The 19,670-nt window shown below is 42.0% G+C and overlaps 2 protein-coding genes across 4 annotated transcripts; both read right to left on the reverse strand.

Annotated features, from left to right (window-relative positions):
• Positions 1-385: 385 nt before the first annotated feature.
• trim16 (tripartite motif containing 16) lies at positions 386-7,051 on the reverse strand. Its single transcript, XM_024285771.2, has 7 exons — positions 6,924-7,051; positions 5,775-6,451; positions 3,858-3,953; positions 3,397-3,630; positions 2,838-3,000; positions 2,477-2,572; positions 386-1,318 (listed from the first exon to the last, which is right to left on the reverse strand). Exons 2-7 carry the CDS (start codon positions 6,369-6,371, stop codon positions 705-707), a joined length of 1,800 nt encoding a protein of 599 aa, XP_024141539.1. The 5' UTR covers positions 6,372-6,451; positions 6,924-7,051; the 3' UTR covers positions 386-704.
• Positions 7,052-9,231: 2,180 nt separating this feature from the next.
• Positions 9,232-19,440, reverse strand: fads6 (fatty acid desaturase 6). Of its 3 annotated transcripts, none has more exons than XM_024285521.2 (7): positions 19,107-19,440; positions 18,739-18,979; positions 16,806-16,972; positions 13,985-14,165; positions 13,697-13,884; positions 12,193-12,372; positions 11,614-11,763 (listed from the first exon to the last, which is right to left on the reverse strand). In XM_024285521.2, exons 2-7 carry the CDS (start codon positions 18,965-18,967, stop codon positions 11,614-11,616), a joined length of 1,095 nt encoding a protein of 364 aa, XP_024141289.1. In that variant the 5' UTR covers positions 18,968-18,979; positions 19,107-19,440. The 3 variants fall into 3 exon arrangements, with proteins under 3 accessions (XP_036073008.1, XP_024141289.1, XP_024141288.1); XM_024285520.2 differs by having other exon boundaries at positions 18,739-19,025; positions 19,107-19,438; XM_036217115.1 differs by having other exon boundaries at positions 9,232-11,763; positions 18,739-19,412.
• Positions 19,441-19,670: the final 230 nt, after the last annotated feature.

The raw sequence follows: 19,670 nt of genomic DNA on the forward strand, positions 1-19,670 counted from the left end.
GCGTCTCTGCTGGTGAGCAATGAAAGTATGATTTCATTGACATAAGGCGTTCATGTTTTCACATAAACCTCCAGCTCTTCAAGTTCAGTTATTTTCAGAAGACCCCCACAAAGAGCAAACCAAAAACTAACTTTGCAATCACAGTTGTATTTTGGTTAGAGAACTAGGACTTTACTTAAATAAGTGTCCCTGTCTGGAGTGTGAGAAATGTATCCTTTGCATTTGAGCCCTCGCCTGAGGGAGCGGTGAGCTGCAGTTACCCAGCTCAGGGACCACTTGATATTTAACCCCAATCCAACCCCTGGGGCTGAATTTAAAGCAGCATCCGATTTTCAGATGTTCCTGGACAAAAGTCCCAGTAGCTTAAAACAACTTGTCTGCAGAATGAAAAAGCAACCGCTGTTGTTTAATGTTTACTTTTATGGACCATGTTCATTCATCTTACAAAGGAAGAGATTTTGTGGATAGTTTCAGGCTTCTCTCCGTCTACGGACCTGGTGTACATTAACACACCACAAACATACAATGACATCAACCTGATGAGAATATGCAAACAGAGAGCTGATTATTTCCACGGTTGAATGCATAAATATACGAGTCAGGAATGTACACACACAGTTTAGTAACAAATCTGCTGTGAGCATGTTACATATAACAAACCAACACGTCTGCATTAGTTGTTCTTTCTCTTTGGATATTGTTAGTTAAGTTGCTTTGGTTTTTGCAAAAACAGCTCCAGTTGCAGGTGAAGAGGGAGGAGACGGGCTTTTCAGTGGTAAAGGCTCCCCAGAAGCCACTAAGGAGATGATGTTCTCCTTCTTAGGCAGCCAGAACGCTGGATATAGAGGCTCCAGGAACTTTGCCTTAAACTCGTGGAGGAGCGTCATTGTTTCATCCACTCCATAGAAAGCCAGCCGGCCTTGTATGTAATCCAAATAAACCCCAACTCGAGTGAACTTCTCCACATTCAGTGGAGTCTCCTCGTTGGAGTGCCAGGCAGAAAAGGTCCGTCCGTTCCACTGGATGCACCAGGAGTAGTCGTTTCCTGCGATGCAGCTGCTGCTCTCGTTGCCCTTACGCTCAATACTTTTATAGGTCAAGCCAATGTGCGTGCCCTCACCACTGATGTCCGCCTCAAAGTAGTGGCGGTTCATGTAGAAGCTCTCTGCAGCCAGAACCTGACGACAGTGCTCGAATCGATCAGGTAAGTCAGGGTAAGGATGCTGCCAGGGGGTGGTGTTGGTCACTTTCTTGTTCTCCTCAGTCAGACGAAGGAACGTGTGAGCCGTGTCAGGATCAAAACTCACCACAGAGGCATCTGTGGAGGAGAAAACCCCGTTAACACTTCTATCCCTAACGGGTGTTAATGATGGAATAAAACACACATTTCATTTTTTTCACTTAAAAATGATACGAATCTGTGAAAATCTGTTTCAGTGTTTCAACGCTGTACCGAATGCAATACTGGATGCAGTACCGGATGCAGTACTGATCATTGGGACGCGTCCAGTACTGGTACCCTAACCCAGTACTGGGTTGCGGTACCGGACTGGCTCTGGCTCGTGGCCCAGAGGTTGGGGATCCATGATTTAATGGGAACAACCAATACGTCAAAAAACAACGTCTTGGGGACACCCACAACTGTTAAACGTGACGGAAAGGGGTTATTAACTAAACATCAATATGTGGTGAGTTGCCAGTGAGAATGTGTTGGTTTGATATTTTTCTGTTAAAAGTAGTCCACAAACGTCCAGATATGTTCAACAAAAGATCAGTTTAAAGCAGCAAACAGTTAGCAGCCATATCCAGATCACACAAACTGCTGCTGACTATAAATAACTTCCAGCAGGAACATGTAATATTCCGCAATATTTTATTACTATTATTAATGTTACTTTTCACTTTTTTTAAATTATTATTTCACTTTATTTTTGCACCAAGTGAGTAGCTCTCAAATTTTGTTGTACAATGTACAAGGACAATAAAGGCTATTCTATTCTATTCTATTCTATTCTATTCTATTCTAAAGAAAAGGACCTTTTGGCTTCCTCCTCCTCACTGCAGTGTCTATTGGTCCATTTTTATTTTTAACGTTTTGTTTTGAATGTGATGTGGTTGCTCCACTCCTGCTTCCAGAGACTGGGGTCAGCAGACCAGCTGCTCCTGGACGTATGAAGGACCATAATGAGGGGATCTTCTGTTGTTTTGGGACACATTCTTATCTCAGCCTAAACCTCCTGTTCTTTAATATAGTTGACTTTAAAATGTTCTCATAGTTTCTAAGAGACTTTCTTATTCATATTTCTAATTCTTCAGTAAGCTCACATGTTTACCTTCTCTTACTTATTTACTTTTTAAAATGCTTTATGAATGAATGGTGGTTGAAAAAGTCTCTTTGATCTCCTTTCTCTTCAAGATTCTTATTCAGAGCTTCTATCCTGTAGACCTGGAGAAGTTCTGAAGCACATACACTTACATTTGAGGAAGTCGGCGTGTGTCTTTGGGTCAGGGATGGACTTGCTGTGCAGAGTTGCAACAGTTGTCCTCACAGTTGTCTGAATAACCATTTCCTCTGAAGGGAATATAAAAGCCACATTAAAGTTTCTGTACTGAATGCACACAGACTTGATGACGCAGGCTGCAGTCTGCAACCACATTTGCATTACACACAAATGAGTTGAGCTATGAGGAAGCAGTTCAGCTTCAACCAGAAACATTTAACTCTAAGTTCTTCACATGTTGGTGCATGCCCAGGCACTGAGGAGGAATCTGAGGAACTGAAACTGGCTACAAGCTTTGACATGGTATCACAGCTTCATTCACGCACATGTGCTCACCTTCATGTCTGACTTTTTTAATGTAGGAAGACTCCAGCATGTCACAGATCTTCTTTGTAGAGTCAACAATCACCCGGCTGAAGACCTTCAGACTGTCCATCAGGCCGATGTAGACCCCCGGCAGAGAGTAATCGGGGGCTTCCTTCTTCCAGTCTGCGTACTCCTGTAACCCAACAGCAGAACCTTAGCGCTGGACGTGATGCATTCCATGCCCTCCGCTAACAATTCATGACTTTTGACAACATAAATGCTCCATGCTGTACTGCACAGACGGAAAACAACGTTTAAAGCCCATTTTCCAGACATCTGTCTAATCAGGATTATAGTTGATCACATTCAAACTGTGAGTCACATGTTTTATGTTAAATATTTGTGATCTGTCAGACATGTCCTCATAGTAAGTTCTTAGATTGAAGTGCTGCTTCTTTGATCTGAAAACATCTGGGACCTGCTGTTTCCTTCATATTGATTGCAGGTTGTTTCCTAAAATGAACCTGCTTATTTGTGTTTTCTTTTCTATATGGTGCAGGAAGGCCTATCTTCATGATTCTGAACATACTTGGAGGAAGTCCACATCATTTTTGTGCCTGGAAAGTTTTTCCATCTGCTCCTGAGCCTTCTTCAGCTCCTTGCAGCGTTGCTCCAGATGTACCCGGATTCCCTCGGCCTGCCGCAGCGCCTGCTTCTCCTCACCCTCCAGGAACACCTTCAGCTCCCTCTTTGCTTTCTCCACCATTGCCTCCAGCTCCTTGAACTGCGCCTCAATCACTTCCTGCACTTCTGTCACTGAGTGCTGTGGAAAACAACAAGCAGAGAATGCAGCAGGGCCGTGTGCAGACACATGAAGCGAGCCTTTGGTTACCTCATAACCAGCTGGTGAACTGCTGTGTCAACAACACCTGTGAGTCAGCAAACCTCAGGGGATTAAGAATGAAGGCTTGTCCAGACAAAAATAGCTGCCTGCTCTTAGGACATTTACGGAATGCTGCGAATCATTTCAATTAGTCAAGTTTTGTTCACCTCAATAGAAACGGTGTTGACCTGGAGTTGGTTGATGGCATTCTCCGCTGTCGTCACTGTCTGCACCATATCTACCTGCTTCTCCTTCAGCTCTTTCTGTGGCATGACAGGACAAAGAAGATTTGGACAAGTCAGTAAGTCTGCAACATGTTGAAGGACACATCCAAACATCTGAAGAATTTCACGACAAAAAATAAGTTAACTTCAGTCTGAATTCCTCTAGCAAGTCCAGGCCACTCCCGAGTTCAGTTCTTCTGTCAGACTACAGCAAAGAAACAAAGTTCCTTCTTTTGCCAGTGTGTTAATATTAAGGTTTTTTTTTTGTTAGTAAAAGATGGAAAATTAACTTTTTACAGACTTAGAAAAAGAGGGACGACACACTAAAAACCTTCTACTGGCTCTTAAGAACTATTTTGTTTTGCTTCAAAAAACACACCAAAGCAGAAAGCCATTTTAAGACTCATTAAGGTCAAAAAGAAAAAGTCAGTTTAAATGTTGAACTAATGATGCTTTCAAAGTGTTCATTTGCATAAATCTGCTAAAGAGGAAGAGCTGCCAGAACCCTTCTGCCGTTTCCTCTTTTCAGAATTAAAGCTTACACCTAGCTCAACTTCTTCATGTAAAGCAGATTTTCAAGCCCTTAAAACGAAAAATGCATTGATTTTTTTCTTAAGAATAGCTTTAAACCTTTTTTCTCTTGGAAAAACAAACCCTAAAAATGCGACCATGAGAGAGAACGCGACAGTGATTCTATGTATGTGCCTGTCCCAAGTCCAGATAAATGGAGAGGCTTTTTCAGGATAGTCGTTTGACGTCAAATCAATCATGTGAGTCACAAACAGGATAACAAGTGTTGAAGTGGAAGAAAGGGGAGGCCTGTTTGTAGACAGAGAGAGAAATGGAGATATAGCAATACGGTATTTGAATGTAGGGACTTTGTCAGGAAAACTAGAGTTAGTTGGCATGATAGAAGTGAAGGTGAACAGATGGTCAGATAAGCCACTATGTTGAATGTTGTTAGTGGTTATGACCCCCAGGTAGGGTGTGAACTGGAAGAGAGGAAGACGTTCTGGAGGCAGATGGGTGAGGAGATCCAGAGTGTCTTTACAGAAGGTGTGGTGATTGGAGCAACTTTAACAGACAGGGTAAAGGAAAAGGAACAAGCAGAACAGCAACGCAGAAAGACAAGTCTGGGATTTGGGTCTATGATGTCACTGAAACTGTGAAAATAAGCCTAAATTAGCAAAAACAGCTACAATGTAGCTGGAATACTAGCTAAACTGCAAAATAGCCTAAAAACCTTTTAAAAGAAAAAACTACATTAGCCAAGACAGCTAGCATGTAGCTGAAATACAGGGGAAATATAGCCAAACACATGGATCACTTGTGGCTTTAACTCTCCATAAAAATATATTTTGACAAAATTATACAAGTTAGAAATAAGTGCAAGATAACATTGGGCCATTAATAACAATAAAATGATATGGAGGGCCGGATCTGGCCCCCGGGCCTTGACTTTGACAAGCCCCGGGGCTTACATCTTATCTTACAATTTTCACTTTTCACTTTGTTAAACCTTTTAACACCGGAGCTCCAGTGTTTATGTTCTTTGATTTACTGTAATTTTTCAACACGATAATTCCAGTAGAAAAAGGAGAAAAGGGGTTCATCCTTCAGAATCTACTGGAATTATTGTGTTAACAGTTGAAACGTTACTGTATGTTAAAGATTTTGTGTTTAAGGGTCATCAGTTACGGCCCAGGTGTTAAAGTGTTAATTTTCAAGTTTTAAAACTGTATCTTCTCCTAAAATGACTAGACAGCATCTTCCTGTGAGAAAGAAACCCAAGAAGACCCCTGGATCTGCTTTTATTTTCTGAGAGAGCACGAGGGCAGAAGGTGAGTTTAGTGCACTTGCCTCTGTCCGTCTCCGAGCCTCCACCACCGGCGTGATGTTGTGGCCCTTGTGGCTTTCTGGCACACAGTCTTTACAGATGCAGCAGGTGTCTGCTGAGCAGAAAAGGTCCAGGGGCCACTTGTGGCTTTCACAGGTTCGTCTCTCGATGTCTCTGAGTGGTTCCAGAAGCCGGTGGTTCTGAAACTTTGGGTTCTCCAGGTGAGGCCGGAGGTGGGTGTCGCAATAGGAAACAAGGCAGGTGAGGCAGGACTTAACAGCCCTGCGAGGACTTTCAATACACGAGTCACAAACCACATCGTCAGGGCCCAGAGGTTCCTCCTTCTCCTCTGTCTCTGGCTTTTCCTCGTTAGACTTCTGGGAATCCTCAGACTCTTTCAGGTCCTCGTGGATCTTAGGTTCCTCTGGAACTTTGGGCTCCTGGCTTTGCTTCTCATCGCTCTTGATCTCAGGTACTTGTGCAGTCTTGTTCAAATCAGCAGGTCCAGCGCTGACAGGACTCAGTTTTGGCTCAGGCTTCTCATGAAGTTCTGTATCTGTGTCTCCACCAGCTGCTGGCTGCTGTTTGGATAAAGTCTTTACCTTTTCTGTGTCTGCCATGCTTCCAGTTTCTCTCTGCCTCCACTTTCTTATGCTCTCAGTTTCAAACTGGCTGAGCAGCTTTGTTCAGCCAGCAGTTCCTGGATCAGAATGAAGAGCCTGAGAGGCCACACCTTCATGTCAGCTGCAACTTGTAGTATCAGTCCCAACACCCACAAGACTGAGACACCCACACACCACCACCAGCCTCTTTTTTCACTGAAGACAGGGTGGGGCTCAGAGAGCAAACACACAAAAGAGTCAAACTTTGAAAACCCTCTTTCTGCCAGATGAGGAAATTCTTGACTTTAGTCTGCATTCCTCCTTTGAACCATTACAGGGATCCAAAACCCTGAAACCAGTGTCAGGGCAGATACTGCCACCAAGTGGTAGTAAGAGATTTTACATGCAGCCTCAAGGTTTTACTTCAGACCAATGACTGTGCATGAAACATTTACACTCAAAGCTTCAGACCCAATCCCCATTCAAGAACAAACAAATAATGATCACATTGTTGACTGTATAAACAGAACTGGACTGAGTGAGCGTGATGTATCCATAGAAATACCTTACCTCTGGCTCAGCGAAATGAAGCCAATTCAGTCGCTATTTACCGCCATATGAACGTCACCATTTGGACCCAGACGACAGTGATTGGTCCAAGTATTCTGAGTCAATGTTTCTATGGCAACTACTGTCGGCAGTCATGAGTGAGCTTGTTCAAAGGCCACACCCCTTTCACTGAAAGCGGCTCAGGAAAATCTGTCAATCAAACATTGAGGTGGAGCCATCGGGTACTACATGCTTTCACTAAGGCATTTGATTGGCCAGCTTATAACTTGAATAACTTGCGATAAAGAAATAATGTAATAAAAAATAATTTAGGACCTGGAATTTTTTTTTTAAATTAACACAACAAGAATGTTTATTTTGACGTATAGGATGACTGAGTAATAACTGTTAATTTCTCTATAGAAGTCTATAGGATTTTGACTTTATGGAGCCAGCAGTTACTTCCTGTTTGGAACGCCAGGGGGAGGGATCACTCAGTCCAGTTCTCCATATACAGTCTATGGGGCCACACCTGGTTAGCAGGGAGCTACAGGAAGGAGCTGCTTCTTTTGTCTTTCTGCTGTTACTAGCGCGCGCGTCCACCATCTAGTTGAAGAGGCTCGTGTGAAATGTCTGTACGGCGCGAGGATTCCTCGATATATTCCGATATATGAGGGACTTGGTGCCAAATCATTCCGGCCGGAAACAAACCGGATTTATTACGTTCTCCTTCGTGATCACTTTTCAACCGGTTTCACTTCCATGTTGAAAAGAACGTCATCCGCACATCGCTACCAGATCCGACTACCTGATTGGTCAGAGTTCCACTTTTTGACGTTCAGTCAAAAGTTACGCTGGTTGAACTTTCAGCGGGTGTTCAGTGAACGCCAGGTTTGTACGTAAAACATGAGAACGGTTTTAAAAAAAATGCATACTGACGCGTGAAACCCGAGGACCTTTTAAGACGAGCCAAAGGTTTCCTAAAGTATGGCAAGCGAGAGGCACCATAAATCTCCAAAACTGCGTTTTTTACGCATTTGTTAAAACAACACTTGACGCTGTCTTGTGCTGCTGAGCATGACAAGCGAAACATCCCATAAATCACCAGAAATACTCCGAAAATACAGGCGTCTTGGCATTTTCCCAAGTGATTTATGATAACTTTGTCTTGACATACAGTGTTTAATGATCGTCATGCCCATGTATGGCAAGCAAAGATATCATAAATCACCAGGAGAAACAGTGTAATCATTCACACGAGGATGGCCAAAACGTCAGCTTATGTTGAGGTTTCACTTTTTGAGGGGACACAAGTTTAGCTTTTTTGTGTTATGTTGTTTTGTCCTCCATCAATACTTTTTCTTCTTCAATAGACTCCTCATCAGTCATAACTGCATTAAACTCAATGGAAGGAAACCCGGTTTGGGTGTACCAACTAAAAACAGAACAAAAACCTGAATTGTGAGCTGGAAGACCTTTTTTTTTCTCTCTCTCTTTCTTTTTTGACTTCCAGCATCATAGAGAGGGGGTTGCATCTGTGAATAAAATTGCTGGAGGAACAACCAAGACGAAAGGAAATGTATATAATCAGATTTTATCATCTACACACACAAAGTTACCAGACATGCAATAGGACACACACACAAAATAAATGAATAAATAACACCTACAGATTTTAACAAAACAACACCACGCAAAAAAGGCCAAACCTGTGTCACCCAAAAAGTGGAACTTCATTACAAGGTAGTTCATGTAATGAATAAATAAATACATGTATTTTTATGCCTTATTAATTGTAACTATGCATTTAAAATTAAAACCAAGAATTCAATAAACTAGATTTTTATTGTATTAACCATTTATTGCTAAAAATGAACTCGTGCCTATAAAGAAGACATCCTAACGACGTTAACATTTAGTGAATTGTCTTGATGTTTTGATTGATTCATATTTAAATTAATATGGTAAATAATTTACCAAAAGTTTTAAAAAAATCTATGAAATATCAAAGTTTTGCATCAGAATTATGGCTGTGGGATTCAAACCCAGAACATTGGAGGAAAAAATTAGCAATCAATGCACATATTGCTACTGTCACTTGGTGGAACTGATTAAGCAACTGAAGATTGATGGTTAAGAAAACAACCATCCAGAAAGTGTAGGGTGCAGAGATGGAAATATCACAGAAGATTTGTTCAGCCATGGATTCTTCACAATGTTTTAATAGAAATCAAGTGTTTCTGTTGTAACGCATGTTGGTTTGGTTATTTCAACATCTTCTAGTGCCAGTTTTTCTCATGATGGAGGACATAAACAAACTTAGATTAAATTGTATTTTTTTGCATATTTCTTTATTCTAATCAATTGTGTTGATCAGGAGAAGATGAAACCTGCGGACTGAAAAACCAAACGCAGCAACTGTCATTACAATTACAATTATGATGCATCTTCTCATACACAAATAGATCCATTTTCCTTTTCTGAGCTGCCATCTTTCTCAAAACTGAACAACTGTATAGCTCTGATATTACTTGCTGGTTTTTTAACATTAACGTTAGCTTAGCCTTGTAAGGTGCTACAGGCTAGCAGGAGAGAATGTAAACAAAGGGCTGATGGGAAATAAACGAGGCTAACCTCTGCGCCAACAGTCCCACCCACAACTTAGAGGTGGATTTCTAATGAGCCTCGTACTTCTGCAGAAAGTATGCCTTAAAAAACAACACAGGGTATTGTTTTTTGGCTAAACATGGCAAAATCATAATTAGAAGACCACTGGGAACAATTTGACAACATATGATTGGAGTGGGACTTAAACAAATAAAGGCTGTTTATTTTCCTGTTTAGAAATTATGTTTGTTCAATTTAATGTACATCTATGACCTTTTTTTAATCAACAGAGGACCATTAACCTTCCAGACCTCCTTTAAACGTGTCCCATCAGGAAACCGAGAAAATGGCAAATAAAGAAAGGAAGTATTAAAATAAAAAACGTGTCCTTTCATAAAGTTCTGTCTATGTAAATATACAGCAATCTAACACCTTGAAAAGGTTTCTCATACATTTACTGATACTAACTCTTTACGCAGTGAAAGCTGTGGTTAGTGAAGCTGAGCCAATGAGAACATCTTTTAACGTGAGCGTAACAGAAAATACTTTTGTGTGACAATGAAGGATTATTTATTATTGGAGTCAATAGGCTCCACCAATGGAGGACATTACAAATGAGAGAAGAGAAGTAAAGATGAGCTTCAAGCTGGAAAGATGCTGTTGTCAGTCTGTAACCATGGTAACGGCAGGGACTCCTGGTGAATTAAGTTCTTTCCAAGAGCTGAAGGTGAGATGGAAGATGTTTTGTTGGAACCACTGGTTCTTCTGGTTTGTACATGAGCACAACATTAATGTCAGCATTTTCTATTCCATATGAATATTAGACAAAGACACCCTCTCTGTTGAATTGTGGGTACATTTCAGGAGTTTTTCAAGTGAGTAAACCTCAGATAAGTACTTTTAAAATAGTTTTAAATATAAGAAAAATAATCATTTCTCCTGTATTTGGTCTTTCTGCCTTAACTTCTACACACAATTGTCATTTTGTTCATCGTAGTTAAAAAGGAAAATTTGTTGGTATTTTTTGAGTGTTTAATTTAGTGAAGAAACAAATTATCACTCAAAATTCAAGGGGAAAAATCAACACTAACATCACAAAGTTAATAGTTTTTCAAACAACAGGTTTGCATGTAGTGTTTCTTTTTAGACACAGAAGAAATTTTAACACACCAAAGCATAAGGAAAATTCGCTTGGTTTCCCACTGGGCCAAAACACTAATGAAAACATGCAAACAGCCTTTTCAAAGAACTAAAAAAGTTCTCAAATTAAAAACACTAATAACCCGCCGTGATACTTTCAGTGTTCTGCTCTTGCGTGTCGGTGGAATTTTAAAAAAGGCAATAGCTAAAAGGTTTTAGCCAAAAATGCAGATTTCTGAAAACATAAAAAAATTAGTGAAATCATTTGAGAAAAAAAATTCTGATGAGTTCAAAAAAAGTGCAAGAAATGTTCGACAGGTCTGCAATGGGTTGATGAGAGGGAAACCAAACAGACAAAAACCAAATGAAAGCCCACATCAACACTGGAAGGTCATCTTTGAGTTCCGTCATCATGAGGGAAGATAACATTCAGTTTGACACCAACTTCTCTCCCTCTTTTATTCTTGCAAACTTAGACATGAATGTGAAAACCAGCTCATTTCAAACGCCACACAAGGCACATAATTAGATTCATTTCAAAATAACACTGACCATCTGACCCTTTGCAGTTTGTTCCTTGAGGTTGTGCCATCCTGGTCTGTGAATGTGAGTGTAGACCTTCCTGAGGTTATGGTGTTAAGAATTAAACGAAAAAGACTTTGGTTTATTAATGCAGACAAGTTTTTTTAAATATATATAACAGTTGCATCAAATTAAAGTTGCCACTTTTCTCTCACTTGAGTGTTAATTTAAAAAAGCTCAAATTACATTTAATAAAAGGAAACACACACAGACAAAAAAATCCCTTTAGGTTTTTGTTTTGCTCGTTGAAGCTTGCAGCTGATGTGTATTTAGTATTATGTTTTTGAAAATAAGAATTAACTCGGTGTTTCATTTCAAGTTAAAGGGTATTTTAATGACACAGAGCCTGCAGAAATCCTCATCCTTCAGTCCAGGTCCTTCATCACTGTACCCCCACCAGCTCTGTGATGGGGGGGGCAAACACCATCAGTTCCTGGTATTTATGGAAGAACAGGTGCAAGCGCGACAGGTAGCGGTCCTCCTGATACGGAAGCTGCTTCTCAGAGAGATACTTGGAGACAATAGGCTTCACCTGGAGAAAGCAAACCAACACAGAGGCTGTTCAAATGAAGAAGACCAAGAAAAGTGGAACAGCAGCTGACATAACTGGGACGACATCACTGAGGATAAAACAGCCTCCGAATCAGGTAAATTACCTAAATGTGTCAGTGTGATGGAGTAGATTTTATAAAATTGACAAAAAATGACTGACTGTCCTGGAGAGTAAAATCCTGCCAGAACTCATCTTGATGACTGAGAATCTCCACTGACATAACCTGAAAGTGGTTTTAGATCAGGCAGCAGGTACTTCCTGTTTGGAACTCCAGGGGGGAGGAGTCACTCAGTCCATTTCTCTTATACAGCCAATGACAGTGCACTGAGATCTGCTTTTCGCTTATTTGACACACTTGTTTCACACTGGATTTAGAATGTTGTACAAGCGTTCATGAGGAGAACCGACCTTCAGACACATGTTGTCTGACAGAAAGGGGAATAGATGATGCTCCACATGACAGTTGATCAGCGAGTGTCCAAACGTCCAGTCCAGCAGAAGGTTACGCGGCAGATTCAGCACGCCGTGGGTCATCTGGTGAATCCTTTTTGGGCGGCACGTGGAAGAGAACATCGGCAAACCAACATGCTGCACAGACAGTTTAGAAGTGTCTGGTTATGTTTTCACAGTTGAGATTACAAACTTTACCTAAATGTACAAAACAAAAGGAGATTTGCCAACAGGGTTCAGGAAATGTAAAGACCCCTCCTCTGGTTTATGAAAATATATCTGGGAAAAAGCGACTTTCCATAAATACTGTGGTTAAAAAAAAAAAGCTTGAAAAAAATGGAAAAAACTGGTTCCTAATCATGCTGTTTGTCTTTCTTAATTTGGAAATGTGTTCAGATTTCCTAAATTTAATCCAATTTTTCTAGGTAATAGTTTTACTTTAAAAAAAAACCCAACAGGAACAGATCAAATCTGCAGTCGTTTGTTCTTTCCTTCATTTTACTCATGCATGTCCACATTTTTAGAACTCTGCACGTCAGAATTGCAGACCGTTGAGTTTAAATCCAAAACGAGTTTGTGTTGAAACAGCAGCAAAAGATTCTTTAAAAAAGTTTCAAATGTTGTGGAAAAAAACAGTGTTCCTCAGGGAAGACTGTCTGGCATTTTTCAACCCTGCTCAAACACACCTGCCTTTGATGACTGCCATCATCAGGCTGCTGCAGAGCTTGATGATGATCTGAATCTGGGGTTTGTACGCAGGGAAACATGGAAAACATGCAGGACAGTGTTCCCCCAGGACCAGGGTTGGGAAACAGGAGAACAATATGCATTGATGTACCGGTACTTCATTTCCTGCGGAGAAGGGTTTGTCCTTTTTAACATGGAGGACAGCAGGCTTCAGTTCTTTCTGTACATTTTTATGGACAGTTTGCTCATGGACAGAGGCTTCTCTTTAATATCCCAACTATGAAAAGGCTTTAAGCAACTGCAACAAACCATCAGGTGAACATTATGAACATTCCAGAGTTCGGTGGGCTTGTTGTATTAGCAACCAAAGGGTTAACGGGGCCTCAAAGCTCTGAGGGGGGAAATGGGACATCAGCCAAGAACAGCGCCACGGGACCCAGAAGAGAGGGTCTCAAGTCCGGCTCCCCCTGTCTGAACAAACACTCCGCCCTGTCAGATCACGCAAAGAACCTGAGTTTTCTAATCCAACAATGCACAATGACCTGCAGGACCCGTCCTCGCATGAGTAACTCCTTTCATGCCTTTGTTTCACAAAGTGGAACAATGCTGCTTTCAGCTGAAGTTTCTCAGAGGGTTGTTACAGAACACACTTACAAAGTTAAGCACCAAATGAACCCAAACCAGGCTGTGGCAGGTGAGAGTGCGTACAAGCACAGTCTGTGACCTTTCTGATCCAAAGAAGTTTTCAAAGACTGCAGTCCAAACAGATTCTTACCTGGAAAATATTGACGTGGATGAACGGCACAGAGAACATTGCTCTGCACACCAGCATGCAGAGCAGCGCGCTGTGCATTGACCTGAACCCAGAGATGTTGGTCAACAGCCAGTACTGCGAGTACAGACCCAGGGTTATGTTCACGACGGTCCTGACGAGCAGAGCCAGAGAGCGCCCTTTAACCTGAGCTGCAAAGCAGAAGAGCGGGGAGTGAGGAAGGCGAGAACAGTCAGATAGCAGCTGACAGAGAGATCCGTATAAACACCCGACAGGGTCAGTCCTTCTTACCGAGGGCCACCAGCGGGGTGATGACGGGCACGGCGAGGGGAGCTACAAACAGGTAGACTGTGCGGGACAGGGAGGGGACCTTCCACACGCTGGAGTCTCCCAGTCCGATGATGTTAGTGTGAGCGTGATGCATCTTGATGTGGCCCTGAACTCCAGCCTGAGCTGAGAAGGAGCCGCAGATCTGAGCGGGATAACAGATGAAGATCCTTCTCAGCAACAGCATCACCACCATTTCAACATAGCTGACATGCAGCTCGCTGTTTTCTATTCTGTTGTCTGACAAACTGTGGCCCAAAAACAGATTGGCTTTGTAAAGCTGCAGGTTCTGAAAAAACATCATGAGGCAGGAAGTTCAGTGAACTGTAGCTGGTATGTTTGAAATGCTAAAGCTGCGCCTATAGCTTAAACACATGTTTGACAGGATGTGTTAATGCTGCAATGGTGCCAGATCTAACCATTTTCAGTCAAAACACATCAAAGGGATTCTCAAGATGTCCTTCTCTGTTGAGCATCAATATTAGTGAAATAACAGAACTTCATTGTTCTTTCAAAGGAGAAATTCACTCAATAAGTACATTGATCTGCGACAGACTGGCGACCTGTCCAGGGTGTACCCCGCCTTCGCCCTTCAGTAGCCGGGATAGGCTCCGGCACCCCAGCGACCCCGAAAGGGTAGAAGCGGTCAAGAGGATGGATGGATGGAAGTACATTGATCACACAGGGACAATGGGAAGGCAAATGGTTCAGCCTAGTGACTGACATGACGATGTGGGGGGTTCTCCTCTTTCTGCTGCTGTCGTGAGCCGTATGACTCATAGACTGTATATGACTCCACTCTCCAGCTCTTCTCGGTGCAGAAACCACATTTGATCCATGCATGGGAATGTGCTGACTCTTAAGTTCTTTAAAAAGGAAAATCCTCTCTGAACTAGAACTGCTCTCTGCTAAGTGTTTGAGTGATTCCTTTTGTAGAAGGATCCATAAAACCTCTAACCAAAAACACATCAAAGTGAGAGAGTCAGCTGCCTTTACATCAGGGCTCTCAAACTGGCGGCCCCCGGGCCATTTGAGGCCCCCGCTTTAATATTGGTGTGGTGTTTTCATGAATTCCACTTTTATGGTGCTGTGTGCAAAGCTGACAAACCAACCAATCACAGTGGAGTATAAAGCTCTTGGGGGCGTGACAGTGACCGGGTTTGAAGGAGGGAAACTTTAAGGGCAGCAAGTGAGCAAACGTGCCACCCCCTTCCCCAGACCACATTAACGAGTTCCCTCTTTTTTTTTTTTGGAAGTGACTTTTCGCACGTAATTTTCTCAACCGGTGCAGCCAGTGCTGTATGGGGTTCCATTTTATTGCCAAAAATATGTTTTTGAGTCTACTCTTTTACTCTATCTTTGGTCCATTGTCTCTGTCTACTGAACACATTAATTGAGCATTTGTTCATGTCAATGTACTACTAGGGAATATATCTTTAATGAAAGCTTTGTATTTGCTTTGTGATGTTTCAGCTTCATGCTTAAAACTTTGCATTTGCTATTATCGTTGGATCTCAGAAAAGTTCTTGGCAACGTTTGCTAGCGTCATTAGCTCCAGTCGTTTCACAGGACATGCAGAAAAAATACTATAAATACTATATATACTGAACATGAACACATGTTCAGTAAACTTGTTCTATCTATGCTTGTTTTAAATTAAAATCTTTTTACTTTCTTTTAATTTTATTGTAATGATTTGAATGATGATGAATGACATTTTTACTATTTCTTTTGATTGTTTCTTTTAATGTTTTATGTAAAGCACTTTGAATTGTCTCTGTACATGAAATGTGCTATACAAATAAACTTGCCTTGCCTTGCTTGAGTTGCCTTGTAGGGATAGTTCAGGAGTCTTCAACCTGCAGCTCCAGATCCACATGAGGCTCTTTTATCTCTATGGTGACTCCTTGGTCAAACATAAAATAAGTCATGGAGACTGCTGATCCAGACATGTCGACCGTCAGAGTCAGCAGCTCCTGATAATGTCTGTCTAACCAAAACTACCTAAAGAAAACAAATAAACAAAGCCTGAAAACTAAGACTACCAAGATCCAACCCCAAACTAAAATAACAAAACCCAGCAGTGTAAGACTGCTGAGGACAAAGAGGGGAAAGAACAAAAAAATAAAATAGCATTTTTTAAAGTAAGGATTATTTAATTCGTATGAATCTAATTTAGTTGAGTTAAATGTATAAATTGATGCCTGAGGTTCATGATAAACTATGTAGGTTTTTACATCCCTGTTGACCTGAAGACGTCTGGTTTGTTCAACTCTACCTCCAGAATGTTCGTTCATCTTCTTGTCCGCTTTTCAAATCAAATCAAATCAATCTTTATTTACATAGCACTTTTCATATAAAAGAATAACACAAAGTGCTTTACAACAAAAGCAAAACAGTATAAATAATGTAAAAACAGGCACAAAAATTAAAATTAAAGCCCCCTTCCCCAGACCAGCCCACAATTCACCCATCCATTTCTCCCCACCCACTCCCAAATTGATAGAAATAGACAATAGGAAAACAATAGGAAAACCCTTTCGGGGTCGCGGAGTGCCGGAGCCTATCCCGGCTACTGATGGGCGAAGGCGGGGTCTACCCTGGACAGGTCGCCAGTCTGTCTCAGGGCCACCAAAGACAAACATAGCATACACAAAAACATATTTTTGGCACCAATGGAACCCCATACAGCCCAGCCTCATCCAGACTGTCTTCAGTGGTCCCGAGGTCAACTGAGCTTGAGACTCCTGCTTTACATCTTCATCAACAGTTTGTCTTTCAATACCTCAATGAAAAAGATGGCCCAGAACTTCCCCCACGCCTGGGACTCGCTCAGCGCCCCGTGACTGGCCAGGTGGGTTCCTTTGATGGTGATCACAGCATGAGCCACGCCCATCAGCAGCACGCCCACAGAAAGCCACAGCAGCTGTGAGGAGCGGAGCAGCAGGAAGGCTGCAGCAGACGGAAACAACGAGTGAGATGTTCCTGCAAATCTGACAACACGGATCACTGATGCCACACAAAGGACGCCACAACCTGCCTGCTCCTTCAGGAATGAAGAAAGGCAGCACAACGTAGTGTGATGACAATAATTTTGTGACACCAGGGCCAGATTACGCCTGGATTTGTTCACTTGGAAAACACTTGAAGTAAAGGGGAATGATTCAACTGCAACAATTGTAAAAGTCCGATGTTTTTTTGCCAGTCAACAGTCAAATCTGAAGGTGGTGGCTGTGTGATGGTATGGGACAGTACAAATTGTCACAGTGATGGAACCATGAATGTCATAAAATACAGAGGAATGGTGTCAAATCCTAAATGGAGCCACTGATAGAGCTGCATCAGTGTTCTATTCTCTACATTCTCATCAGCAGCAGAATATCCAGTCAGCAACATGACGGAATGAACCAGACTACACAAGCTACAGCATACAGGAAAGAAACAAATGGATTGAAGCTAAACATTCTTTAAATGACTCATGGTACTGATACTGGTGCAGGATGAGAAACAGCATCTGAATTTGGAGCTTTTAGTTTTAAACATGATAAGGAATTCTCTTCAACAGCAGATTCCGCTCGTGGAGACTGGAGACAACTGTTTTAGATCAGGGGTCTGGAGCCTGCTTCTCCGGAGCCACATGCGGCTCTTTTACCTCCCCACTGTGGCTCTCTGGTTACAGAAAACGTTAAAAAAGTTTTAAAATGTTAAAAAGAAACTGCAAAGTAAAAAGTGAGAAAAGTGGTAAAGGAGAAATAAATAAATAAACTCAAACTTTAGCTAATAAAAAACAGTTAAAGGACAGTATCACAAGTCAAACTACAACTTTTTGTCCGTTCTGTCCAGTAGAAAATCAGTGGGCTCAGTAAGTACTTCATTGATTAGCTCAGATTTCCTTTTGATTCGTTAAATTTACATTTGATGCACCAACAACAGTAAAATTATCTGTACTTTTATTTAATCACTCACATTACACCTCCTACTAATACTTTTACTGCAGTGAAATGATTATATGTGGGAGGGTGTCTTTTATTTTGAAAGGACCTTACATGGACTTCTGTCAAAAGAAAAAAAAGGCAATTTTCTTTTAATTTTTGTGTTTGTTCATGTAAAATGAACAGCAGTTCATTTGTGTTTATCATAGTAACAATACACATCAGTGTCTTATTTTTAACGGGTGAAGGGAGATTTTGTGGTTATAGTCCCTGAGAAATGAACTCAAATGGCTCTTTCAGAGTTGAAGGTTGCAGACCTGTTTTAGATGAATTAAAAAGCATAAAAGCAAAAAGAGATGAAGAGATTGTTCTGAGAAGATGACACAATTAGGGAGCCTTTCTCACAGACACATCATGTAGCCGTCTGCATCTTTGACCCCAGACGCACTGATGAGCAGAAAGACGAAGCACAGAATGAAACGGGATCTGACACTGGAGGCGGCTCTGCTGCTTGTATCTGACACCTCTTCATCACACAACTGCATGGCCAAACTGGAATTCTTATGTTGGGGTGCTGGTCAGCTGTGCTGATGACAAAACATTCACACTAACTTTTTGTAGTTGATCATTGTTTTCAGGGTTTAGTTTCAAGCGTCTATTGTGAGCTTAAACAAGCCCAACAAAGACAAACATTCACAGAAGATTCAGTGATCTAGCTCCGTGTAGCATGAGGAACAGAATCAGGTTCTCCATCGGGGCTAACGGCTGGAGGCAGCTGTTTCTTACCCAGAGGCAAACAGAGGAAAGCTGCTGCTAGGATGCTGCAGTCCACTCCCCTCCTCTCCCACCAGCTGCTCTCCTTCACCAGGTTCTGCACCAGCCGGGTCAGCTCCATCATCATGGACTCCTTCTCCACCTTGTCTCCTCCTGTGGCTCCATTCTTTACCACAGAACCCCCTCTTACCTCTTCCCCTCCGGCTCTACCCTCATCCTGCTGAGTCAGGACACGCTGCATGCTGACGCGGCTCTGAAACACGTCACTGTGTGATTTATGTCGTCCTGAGAGAGGCCGGCTGGAAATGTTGCACCATCGGGTCCAAAGTCAGCACTGGAGGACTCTCCTTTAGAGTGTGATCGATAAGCACGGCCCCTACCTGATGCCTCAAGAGCTCTGCAGGGGACCCTCCTTCATCTCATGTCAGCTGACGCTTCCTGCAGTCCAGCAGACGTTCTGTCAAACTGTCCGCTGAAATGATGGATCCAGAACTCCTCAGCAGGTCTGGCCCTCCTCTCTGGTGTCTCATACATTCTGCATGTCAATCGCCCCCTCTCTGTTTCCTTCTCTTTGTGTGGGCTCCTCCCCTTCTCCAATGGTAACCGTGGTAAATGTCCTGAGGAGGGAGAGGCAGTGCTGTTCGTGTTTCTGTTGTTCTGGTCTCTTCTCAACACTGCAGCGTGCTGCTTCAGCCTTCCTGAAGGTGGTCAGGCACATCGGGGGGGGGGGCTCACTCATAAATATGAAAGTGGTGCAAAGATGGCAAACTCAAGCAGGTTTTGTGGCTTTTGCTTCAATTATTTCACAGTAAAACAAATCTCTAAAAGTTTAATAGTAAAAGCTGCTGTTTTGGAGTGTCGGAGGAAAGAGAAATGTTGCAGCAAAAACAAAATCAAACACTGTAAACTATAAGGTCATTAATAGCTGGAAGGTATTTGTAATG

Source organism: Oryzias melastigma, linkage group LG19 (assembly GCF_002922805.2).
Source record: "Oryzias melastigma strain HK-1 linkage group LG19, ASM292280v2, whole genome shotgun sequence".
Lineage (NCBI taxonomy): Eukaryota > Metazoa > Chordata > Actinopteri > Beloniformes > Adrianichthyidae > Oryzias > Oryzias melastigma.

Excerpts from the sequence above, each read along its gene's own strand:
- trim16 (XM_024285771.2), bottom strand. The coding sequence starts at position 6,371 with ATGGCAGACACAGAAAAGGTAAAGACTTTATCCAAACAGCAGCCAGCA. Across the intron at positions 3,954-5,774 it reads AGGCTCGGAGACGGACAGAG|AAAGAGCTGAAGGAGAAGCA; the intron begins GCAAGTGCACTA and ends GTCATGCCACAG. Across the intron at positions 2,573-2,837 it reads TAAAAAAGTCAGACATGAAG|AGGAAATGGTTATTCAGACA; the intron begins GTGAGCACATGT and ends TATTCCCTTCAG.
- fads6 (XM_036217115.1), bottom strand. The coding sequence starts at position 18,967 with ATGCAGCGTGTCCTGACTCAGCAGGATGAGGGTAGAGCCGGAGGGGAA. Across the intron at positions 16,973-18,738 it reads TTTCCTCTGTTTGCCTCTGG|CCTTCCTGCTGCTCCGCTCC; the intron begins GTAAGAAACAGC and ends CGTCTGCTGCAG. Across the intron at positions 14,166-16,805 it reads GGGCCATCTTTTTCATTGAG|ATCTGCGGCTCCTTCTCAGC; the intron begins GTATTGAAAGAC and ends TATCCCGCTCAG.